This window comes from Mandrillus leucophaeus, unplaced genomic scaffold (genome assembly GCF_000951045.1).
Source record: "Mandrillus leucophaeus isolate KB7577 unplaced genomic scaffold, Mleu.le_1.0 Scaffold348, whole genome shotgun sequence".
Taxonomy (NCBI): Eukaryota; Metazoa; Chordata; class Mammalia; order Primates; family Cercopithecidae; genus Mandrillus; species Mandrillus leucophaeus.
Genome location: NW_012103676.1, coordinates 819,019 through 830,620, shown reverse-complemented (window position 1 = coordinate 830,620; position 11,602 = coordinate 819,019). Strand labels below are relative to the sequence as shown.

General features: G+C 42.4%; 1 protein-coding gene and 1 pseudogene across 2 annotated transcripts in view; one reads left to right on the top strand and one right to left on the bottom strand.

The window, feature by feature from the left end:
* Positions 1 to 11,602, bottom strand: part of LONP2 (lon peptidase 2, peroxisomal) — a 112,039-nt gene that overhangs the window by 11,313 nt on the left and 89,124 nt on the right. For both annotated transcript variants that reach the window (XM_011989139.1, XM_011989140.1), the window contains one exon: positions 6,653 to 6,795. In XM_011989139.1, the coding sequence (XP_011844529.1) occupies positions 6,653 to 6,795 (143 nt within the window). The remainder of the gene's footprint in view (positions 1 to 6,652; positions 6,796 to 11,602) is intronic.
* On the top strand, positions 6,143 to 6,533 carry LOC105546040 (annotated as a pseudogene).

Here is an 11,602-nt window from a genome sequence, read left to right as displayed (position 1 = left end):
TTTTTTTGAGACAGTTTTCATTCTGTCACCCAGGCTGCAGTGCAATGCTGTGATCACAGCTCACTGCAGCCTCAACCTTCTGGGCTCAGGTGATCCTCCCACCTCAGCCTCCCAGGTAATATTTTGTATTTTTTGTAGAGACTGGGTCTCACTTTGCTGCCCAGGTGGGTCTCGAACTCAAGCAATCCGCCCGCCTTGGCCTCCCAAAGTGCTGGGATTTATAGGCATGAGCCACTGTGCCTGGTCTCAGGTATTTTTTTAATAGGAATGCAAGAATGAACTAATCCACCATTTTTCGATCTGTTTAGGGAATACTAAAGGATATTATTAATTAATAAAAGTGTGCCTTCTTACCTTACTTCCGAACTGTCAGTTTGCTAGGTCAGTAACATTTTTTGACATTAATATATTTTTGTAGATTCATCTTTGATGAAAGTAAAAAAATAGTAAGTGGTGGTATAAGGTTATTAACTATGTACAAAATTTGGAGTAGAAAAACAGTGGGGATTTTTTGGTGATTGGGGATAGGTCTCTTTTTATGGAGTATGGTAGTTGCAGAAATTAGTATTTGTTTATTCTTTTTTAGTATTACTGGGCAATATGGTGGGTACACTGACTCCCCAAATTCGAACTCTGTGATAATGTGCACATGCTTACCACCATTTATCAGAGGAAGACATCAAGCTCAAGGAGACTGAGTTTATGATTTAGTGAGTAAGAGGCCGCCTTGCTACTTTCAGGCCTTATTCTTCTACCCTTCTGAACCCCTGCTTATGGCAGTTGGCTTTACCATCCTGACTTTCTCCTCACTGTCTCTGACATTCAAGAAGAGTCTAAACACTGCTCCTTCCTTTCTACCCCAGCCCCTGCTATCACCCTGGGTGTCTTCAGTGAAGGCATGATGCTCACCCAAAACCTGGCTTCTCAGTTCTTTAAATGCCTCCTGAACTCAGCCACCCTCTTCCAGGTACTTATCACCAACAGAAACCATACTACCTCTGAAACCCCTGACCATCATTTCTTATCCTTCTAGCTCGCCTGTACTCAAGCCATGAACTCCAGCACATTCCCATCATACAGCAGCTCTGCCCTAGCTTCACTCCTCTCTTGTGCAGCCCACACACGTTAGCCCCATCATTGTAATCTTTTCCTTATAGATAACTCAATATTTTTGTCCCTTTCTATATAATACCTTGCAAAAAGTATCCCTTCTCCCATCAAAAGCCATTTCCTCACTGGTGCTTTGCATCCCACCCCCTCTCACTTTCCTGGAGACTGTTTCTATCGTACCACTGCTCTGTCCTGCAACATCAGTCCTGTGCTCTCTCCTGGATTACTCTTAGCAGCAGCTACTATTTTGAAAACATTCTCCCTTTGACATCCATATTCTCTTCTAGCTGCCTCATTTCTCTGCAATTGTTTACAGCCAAACTTCTAAAGAGCTGCCTACACATTAATTCTACTTCCTCGCCTCCCATTCTTCAACATAGTCCAACTTCTACCATCCCCACCACTCCTTCCTTGTGAAATCTCTTTCAAGGTCACCAACAACCTGCATGCCATCAAATCCAACACACATTTGTTCTGACCTTGATCTTTGATCTCTCAAACAGTAAACACATTCTGATGTCCCTTCTTTCTTGAAATATTCTCCTCTTCTGTCTCTACGGCAGCACAACATCCTGGTTTTCCTCTTCCCTGAAGGCTTGTTCCTTCCCAGTCCCTTTCTGTTTTTCCTGACTTCTTTGTTGGCTCCTCTTCTCTCTATATGATCCCTAAATAATGCTGTACTTCAGGGCTTGCTTCTAGGCTACCTGCTTTCTTATGTCTCCTTTTTTCTTAGGTGATGTCAAAGCCTCAATTTCTGGGGCTCTAAATATCCTCTACTTTCTGATAACCCTATAATCTATATCTCCATCTTGGGTTTTTCCTCGGAGCCATAGATCTGAATGTCCAAATATCTCTACTTCTATGCCTCGCCAATATTTCAAACTTTTATTTTATTTTTTTGAGACAGGGTCTTGTTCTGTCGCTCAGGCTGGAGTACAGTGGTGTGATCTTGGCTCACTGCATCCTCTGTCTCCCAGGCTCAAGTGATCCTCCCATCTCAGCCTCCCAAGTAGTTGTGACTACAGGCGTGAGCCACCACACCCAGCTAATTTTTGTATTTTTTGTAGAGAAGGGATTTTGCCATGTTGCCCAGGCTGGTCTTGAACTCCAGGACTCAAGCAATCCACCTGCCTCAGCCTCCCAAAGTGCTGGGATTACAGGCATGAGCCACCACGCCTGGCCTGGATATTTCAACCTTAATGTGTTCAAAAGAGCCCCCAGTTTTCTTTGCAACACTCCCTTCCCATCTCCCTCCCCCAGTCTTCCCCATCTCAGTAAACGGCACTACTACACACATACCCTGTCACTCTGGCCAGAAACCCATAAGTCCCTTTTGATAACTTTCCTTCATTCCCCAATTGTTTCCCATCAGCATGTCTACTTCTACCTCTAAAACAGACCTCAGATATAGCTAGAGTAGTTACTGTCTATCTCAGTACCACCGTTTGTTTTCTCTATAGCATCAACTTCAATTTGTGATTATTTGTTTACCTGTCGATGTTTTTTCCTGCACTAAAGTGGGATCCATGAAGGCAGACATCATACTTTGCTTATTTACTACTGTATTGCCAGAAGCACATGTTAGGTCCTTAATAGGTATTTATTAAATGAATGAAACTCTTTCTAGAAGAAACCACAGACCCTAGACTGTAATTTACCCTAAGGGAGAATATAGGCATTTAGACAAAAAAAGGTATCGGCTGGGTTTGGTGGCTCATGCCTGTAATTCCAGCACTTTGGGAGGCTGAGGCAGGTGGATGGCTTGAGCTCAGGAGTTTGACACCAGTATAGGACAACATGGTGAAACCCCATCTCTACAAAAAAATACAGAAAAAATTAGCTGGGTATGGTAGCACACGCCTGTGGTCCCAGCTACTCAGGAGGCTGAGGTGGGAGAATAGCTTGAGCCCAGGAGTTGGAGGTTGCAGTGAGCTACGATCATGCCACTGCACTCCAGCCTAGGTGATAGAGTGAGACCTCATCTCAAAAAATAAAAAGTAAAAACAAACAAACGAAAGGTATCTTGTAACATCTTGCGAACACCTCAACATGTATTCCAATATTCCTAGTATAACCTCTCTCTTCAGATTCTTTGCCTAGGAAAGCACAAAGAAATAGAGAAATAAGACTGGCCACTTGTGAAGCGCAAAGAACAGAGGCCCTGCTCAGGTCCACCTGTGAGCTCTCTGCAAAGAACAGAGGCCCTGCTCAGGTCCACCTGTGAGCTCTCTGCAAAGAACAGAGGCCCTGCTCAGGTCCACCTGTGAGCTCTCTGCAAAGAACAGAGGCCCTGCTCAGGTTGCCTGTGACGTTTTTCTAGAGTAATAGAGCACTAGGTTTGGAGTTGGTCAGGCCTAGAACCAAATCTCATTTCTGGCATAAGTTGTGTCTTCTCTCGAGTTATTTAAATACTCTAAGCCTGTTTCCTCAACTGTTACTGGAAAGACAACCATGACCGAGGATTAAATGATCACTTGTGGAGGGCCTTGCACAGTGCCTGACAGCCAAGAGATACAAAAATGGTAGTGGTCAACAAGTTGAGCCCAGCCTCTCCCATTCCAAAGCAGAGCACTAGAGTTGGTAAGAATATGAATGAGAATCTGATGTAGAGCAGATGCCTTTTTAAAAAACTCTAATATATCACTGCCACTCTCTTCTAGCAGCCAAGGGCAGGAATTATCTTGACCTGACAGGGTGCTGTAGAAGGGGAGAAAGAATAATGGACTTGGAATAAGCTGATCTGAGTCTGAATTCCAACTCTACCAACTGCACTTTATGTGAATTTGTACAACTCATTTAATCTCTTTAAACTTTTCCCTTGTATGTAAAATGGAATTATACTCCTAGCACAGTGACAGCCCTCATGGGCAAGAAAGAAATGTTCTATAAGTCTTCATTTTATAGACACAAAAGCAGAGGTAGACTGTGTGGTTAAGTAATTTGGGGCTGGTGGTCATAGAGACAGACCCCAGGCTACAGGGTGAGTTCTCACTTTCAAGCATGAAAAAAATGAACACAATGTTCCCAACACTCAAACACCATGTCAGGCCTCTGAGCCCAAGTTAAGCCATCATATCCCCTGTGATCTGCACGTATACATCCAGATGGCCTGGAGCAAGTGAAGAATCACAAAAGAAGTGAAAATGGTTGGTTCCTGCCTTAACTGATGACATTCCACCATTGTGATCTGTTCCTGCCCCACCTTAACTGAGCGATTAACCTTGTGAAATTCCTTCTCCTGGCTCAGAAGCTCCCCAGCTGAGTACCTTGTGACCCCTGCCCCTGCCAGCAAGAGAACAACCCCCTTTGAATGTAATTTTCCACTACCCACCCAAATCCTATAAAACAACCCCACCCCTATCTCCCTTCGTTGCCTCTTTTCGGACTCAGCCCGCCTGCACCCAGGTGAAATAAACAGCCTTGTTGCTCACACAAAGCCTGGTTGGTGGGCTCTTCACATGGACGCATGTGACACACCACATCTTCCATTCTAAGATGCTATTAATAAAAGACAAAATGGCTACTGGAGTCTTTCTGCAGACTCTCCTTGGTAAAAGTGCTACTACGTAAAGCTCACATGCTACAAGGAAAATAAGGTTCTCTGATGCTAACAATGAGAGCTGGTAAGCAATGTTTATAAAATTTCTCATTTCTGTTCTCTTGGCTCTTTCTTTGCTAATGCTCCAGGAATGTCAGCAATGCTCCCAAACTTAACATCAGCAGAAATGGCTGGGCGAGAGGGGTATATGCAACAGAGACATGCATTAATCTTTTGTCTTTATTTGCTGCTCTAGTTTAAATCCTCAAAGAACTGTTGGAATGTAGTTTTCTGGAAGCCTAGAGAAAAAGGCCATCGGCCATGCAGGAGTCAAAACCTGTTTGTGTCTTCACTCTCAAAGTCACTGGATCCTCCCAGAATGAGAAAGCGGGTTTTGTTCACTTTCTCAATCAACAATGTTTTGCTCAAGTTCTTTCAACACTTCAAAATTCAAATCCATGATATCTTAAGAATTCAAATAATCAAAACAATGCTTCTGATTCTATTGTTCGAGTCCAGATTTACTGTCAAGAGTAAACAAGTTCTATTCTTGTAACTGAGAGCTCTGAGAGAGGCTCATTAGCTTTAATGACCAGCTTAGAGTTTAAATGGATAAACAAGACAGGCTTGGGGGCTATTTCTCATCAACTCAGTTTAAGAACTTGAGGAAAACCTATCTACTGGTAATGATTTCAAATGTTAGATGGAGAGATTATCTTCTGCATAATTTATCAGAGTTTCTGAAAATATTTTTTCCTTAAACTGATAAGGAGGTGATGATAAAGCCAAATTCAGTAGTATAATACAAACATTTTTATAGTAACCAACCTATGAAGGCTCATCTAAGCACCCTATAAATTATTTCACAACACCCTTCGCAGTTATATTCTAACATCTATTTCCATCAGTTGCCTCAACTCAGTCTTGGCGCTCAGGCCTTCTGCTGTGAGGTATAGTTAGGAGAGAAAGATGAAAACAGGGCTAGACCTGCATGTGGGTTTAACCCTAAAGGAACTATTAACAATGGGACAATAGGTTCCTGAAAGATGTCATCTGGGTCTGCACTAGCACAGTCTGAAGCTAAGCTATGCTCATGTTTCCACACCTGTATCAGGTTGATTCTCTGCCTCTTCCCCCAAGCCCTTGATAGCAGCACAAAGAAATCCCTCATTAAAGTACACATAAGAATATGGAATTTTTCTAAGGAGAAGAGTCAGAGGCATTGTTCTTAAAAAGGAACTGAATGGTAGAGAATAAAATGAGACTGGGGTTCTAAAAGAGGATATGGCTGGGATCTCTGGCACCTGGCAACAGTCATATTATCACATTAAGCACTAAAACGCAATACCATACAGAAATAAAGTTTCTATCTTAAGGCAAAATTCAGCCTCTGGAAACACCCAATTCTACTTCTCTGTTAAGCAACCACCTGAGAGAATCAGTGAGTACCAATGAAAAAAAGGAGAATGGAGCGAGACTCGCCGAGCCGCAGACGCTGAGATGTGGATCTTTGTGAAGACCCTCACAGGCAAGACCATCGCCCTTGAGGTCGAGCCGAGTGACGCCACTGAGAATGCCAAAGCCAAAATTCAAGACAAGTAGGGCATCCTACCTGACCAGCAGTGTCTGATAATTTGAGGGCAAATAGCTGGAGGATGGCCGCACTCTCTCAGACTACAACATCCAGAAAGAGTCCACCCTGCGGCACCTGATGCTGCGCCTGCGAGGTGGCATTATGGAGCCTTCCCTCTGCCACCTTGCCCAGAAATACAACTGTGACAAGATGATCTGCCACAAGAGCTGTGCTTGCCTGCGCCCCCATGCTGTCAACTATTGCAAGAAGTGTGGCCACACCAACAACCTACGTACCAAAAAGGTCAAATAAGGCTCTTCCTTCCCCAAAGGGCAGCCTCCTGCCCAGGCCCTATGGCCCTGGGGCCTCAATAAAGTGTTCCTTTCATTGACTGGAGCAAAAAGCAAAGAAAAAGAAAAGAAATTGATCACCTCCATTTCATACATCGGGGGCCCAAGGATGTCTTTCAGAGCATGGAAATCAATCAAAATCGGCATTTCAGGTGGTAGAGCCAAGTCAGTAGTGTCACTGATAGATTCAGGTTTTTCATCTTCTAAGATGTGTTCTCTGCAACCTAAACGAAAAAAAAAAATGCATTTAGAAGTTCTAAGACATTTGCAGGCTGGAAAATTCACTAGCAGTAAATATCAAACAAAAGCCCAGTCAGTGGACCTCAAAAGTTCAGTCACTTTTATGCATTTCTCAAGGCACAGACATTCACCTGTGTATTTGTGGCATGCAGGTGAAATAATTTGTCTTTCAAGAGCTCACTGAGGGTGGCATTTGCAATTGCCTTGTTCAATTACTTTTACTTGCTTATCATCTATCTCCCCCATTAAAGTGTAAGCTCCAGAAGGGAAACAACTTTGCCTGTCCTTTTTGACCATTATATTCTTAACGATTCCCAGCACTATTCAACTTAATGGCCTACAGCTAGGCCAAAGACTGAAGGGCTAAATGCAGTAGGTTACTTTGCATTCTGTGATCTAACAATTCTCTGTTCCATCAGAATAACTCAGGGCTTGTGACAAACTTTTCAAGTCCCTCTTCAGAGGAGTCTGATCAGGTGCCCTCTCCCCTCCCCTCCTCTCTCTCGCCACACCCGCCCCACTTTTTTCTTTTTTTTTTTTTTTTTTTTTACAGGGTCTAGTGCAGTGGTGTTAACACAGCTCATGCTGCCTTGACCTCCTGGGCTCAAGCGATCCTCCCTCCTTGACCTCCCAAAGTGCTGGGATTACAGACATGAGTTGCTGCACCAGGTCAGGTGTTCTGTTTTCTAATGGGCAATGTAAACCTGGACATGATAGAACTCATATAAGCAGTGCCTCTTTTGTAAGCATATAGCTTAACTCTAAGGTTATCATTTTCCAATAAATAAATATAATTGGCAGTGCCAGGGTAAGAGAATACTAAGCCTGGTTTGAAATCCCTGTAATAATGGGCCATCTCCTTTACCTGCCTATAAGCCCTGCATGGCTGATATCTTGTCCAAATATTGACTCATTTTGGTTTGGACCTAAGACATACAAGGAGCAGGACCCAGTCGACTTATCAGACCACCTTCTGTATCAATCTTTGTAATTCCAGTTCAAGTAATGAAAAATATTACATAATCTGTGGCCAGAAACCAAAAATGGGGAGTAGAGGTTTTAAAACTGCAGGAAATACTTGGCTGTATTCGATCTCATTCCCAGCTTCTTCTTTTAGTCTGTCGTAATTGTTCTAACTTCTTGTCTCATGAAGTGTTTTGTTTTAAAATCTTTCATTACCTTTTTTTAACATACTATTCCTTCTGAAAGTGATTGCTTTATATATTAATACACACATATAATAATTATGCAGTTATCTAACATTGTCTGTCTATCTATATTGTTTGAGATGGAATCTTGCTCTGTCACCCAGGCTGCAGTGCAGTACCTCCGCCTCCTGGGTTCAAGCGATTCTCCTGCCTCAGCCTCCCAAGTAGCTGGGATTACTGGCACACGACACCATGCCCGGTTAATGTTGGTGTGTATATGTATGTGTGTGTGTGTGTGTATATATATATATATATATTTTTTTTGAGACGGAGTCTTGCTGTGTCACCCAGGCTGGCGTGTAGTGGCACAACCATGGATCACTGCAACCTCCGTCTTCTGGGTTCAAGCGATTCTCCTGCCTCAACCTCCCTGTAGCTGGGACTACAGGCATGGGCCACCATGCCCGGCTAAATTTTGTATTTTTAGTAGAGATGGGGTTTCACCATGTTGGCCAGGCTGTTGTTCTTGAACTCCTGATCTCAGGTCATCTGCCCACCTCGGCCTCCCAAACTGCTGGGATTATAGGTGTGAGCCACGGCACCCGGCCTAATGTTTGTATTTTTAGTAGAGACGGGGTTTTACCATGTTGGCCAGGCTGGTCTTGAACTCCTGACCTCAAGTGATCCGGCTGCCTCAGCTTCCCAAAGTGTTGAGATTACAGGTGTGAGCCACCGTGTCTGGCAATATATCTCTATATACTTATTTTAGTTTTGCTGTGGTTCTTCCATTTTTTCCACTAACTCTTTTCCTTTCAAAAGTGATTACTGAGTATGTTTAATACTGGTAGACCCTCATTTTATTTTTATATTTTCTTGGACCTCACAGGGATGAACCTAACTTTAAATTCTAACAATAACTGGAGACATCCTGAGTGTCACTAAATGATGCCAATGAGAACTTTTGGGTGAGGGATTCTCCCACTCTCCTCTCCTGCTGGGCTCTAGTGGGCTTCTCTTCAGGACTGAAACCATGAATGACACAGGAAAGAAAACACAACAGTTCAAATTTTCTGCCAATGGATGGCTATTTAACAGCAAATTATGTCGAACAAAGCATTAAACCTCTCACTACCTCTCTCTGCAGAATTGTTGTGAGAATTCAAAAGAAAATCCTTTGTAGACTGCAAAGAGCAATGCACTGTTTAACACATATGTAAGTCTTGAGTGATATATATTCTTATAATTGTACCTCTGTAACACCACTTGATCTTTCAAGGTTTGGCCTGACCATGTCCTAGGGACATCTTCCCCGATTTTTTTGACTTCTTTTATAGCATTCATTTGCTTCACAAAATCTAGCAATTCTGGGTTAGTCAGCAGCTTGTGGAAACGGGAGATTTTCTGCTTGCTGCTCTTTTTCCAGTATATTCCAAGCAGTATCAATGATCAAAGGTGGGAAAGCACTCACCTGATCAGTTTAGCTACATGCAGATCTCAGAGTGGAAAAGAAAGTAGGTGTCATTGCTTAATTAAAATTAATGCACAGAAGAAAAGCACTACCTGTCTAAGGTTACTACACTCTACAGATGGAAGGTAGTGGTACTCAAAAACTTCAGCCAGTGCAAAAAGAGCTTACAAGTTTCTCCAGTCTGTGGTGCTTTGTGACAAGCTTTTCTGAGATCTAATTACTGTTGCCAGCTTGTATTTCACTATCACAGGAGGACGTAAAGCTCAGTGGGTGAAAGCCAACCCACAATTACATAACCAATGCTTTAGGACATCCAATCCTTTTCCAAGTGTAGTACGGGGTTCAGTGTTCTGAGCACTGGGGGAGTGGGGTTGGGAGAGCTATTTCTAATGCAACTAGACCTTATAATATAAAAGATGACAATTTAGGGGCAGCAGATGTGTTATTAAAAAAATTCAATAAACTCAAAAATAAACTGCATTTCAAAATGTTCCATCATTAGAATATATGCCTAGAAAACTAAGGCTCTAGTCAAGAAAGTGGTGTCAGCTAACTGGGAGAGGCAGGACAGCACTGGATTCTGAGTCACCCCCCGGATTGTGTGTAATGCAAAGTGAGAGTAGGGAAACACTGGATCTTCCTAGAATACCCACTTTGATTCCTCATTATAAAACACACAAATAACAAGCAAAATGTCATCTCACAAAGATATCACTCAAGGAATAAATCCCCGGTTATATCTGCACCTTCTGGGTCGTATGTGCAAGCATTCAAGCACTCAGCCCTAACACTATGTTCTCTCTTGTCAGAAAGGACCAGCACCAGGAGAAGAAAGTGGCATTGTCCCTGAGATTAATTGCTGGCCTTGCCCAAGATTGCAACATTCAAGCAATATTGACTTTTTAAGGCAAGGGGAAACACCACCAACAAAAAGTTCAACCTTCCAACACATCAGGGACCCTGACCCCAAGTCCTTCCTACTGGAATTGTGCAGTTTTCTTCTTATACACCTTTCTTTCGGACTCAAATAGTGGTTCTTAACAAATGGTTAATATTCATATAAAAGAAACTATTATTTCACTGAGAAGCAAAGAAATTCAAATTATAAAAACAAGCTGGTTACCAAAATAACCAGTAAAATTTAAGAAATGACAAAGGCCAATGTTAAGGAAAGTAAAGAGATCTTCTCACACACCGTTGCTTACAAAGTATAAACTGGTTCAATCTTTCAGGAAAGCAATATGGAAACAGACTGAAAGCCTTCCAAATATTTAGAGTCTCACACTCAGTGGGTCTTTTCTTGCAGCAATCTATCCTCAGAGAAATACACAACAGTACAGGCAAGGGTTTGTGCACAGAGTCACCGATTGGAGCACTACAAATAACAGCAAAACTTAGATCCAATATAAGCACCCATCATTAGGAACATAGTTAAGTAAACCATGGCGTATCTATCTGGTAAAACACTACAGTCACTAAAAATGGTTTCCTAAGTGTTTTCAAGTAATGTGAGAAAATTCTTTCAAAACGTTAAACTGAGGAAAGGGGAGGATATAACATTTCACACAGTGTGATTTTTACATACACAGTAGTCATCCCTTCTCCACAGGGGATACATTTCCAGACCCACGGTGGATACCTGAAACACAGGATAGTTCAGAACCCTATATATACCATCTTTTCCCTATAGATATGTACTTATGATCATGTTTAATTTATAAATTAAGCAAAGTAAGAGACTTACAACAATACTAATAAAATAAACCCAGAATGCCAGCATCACTGCTCTTGGCTTTGGGTCCATTATTAAGCAAGGGAAGGGTTACCTGAACACAAACACCCTGATACCAAGACAGCTGATCTGGTAAGTGAGATGGCTGCTGCGTGGCTAAACGGGCGGGAGTCATACCGCGTGGATATGCTGGACAAAGGGGGGCTTCCCGTCCGGGGTCACACAGAGCAGGACGGCTCGACATTTCAGCACACTGCCCAGAATAGTGCACAATTTAAAACTTATGAGTGGATTATTTCTAGAATTTTCCATTTAATATTTTTGGATGATGGTTGACCGCAGGTAACTAAAACTGCAGAAAGTGAAGCTGCAGGTGAGGGGGGAGCTACAGTGTCATTATCATATGAATGAAATGATACAGTCCAAAATGGTAAAAGAGTTAT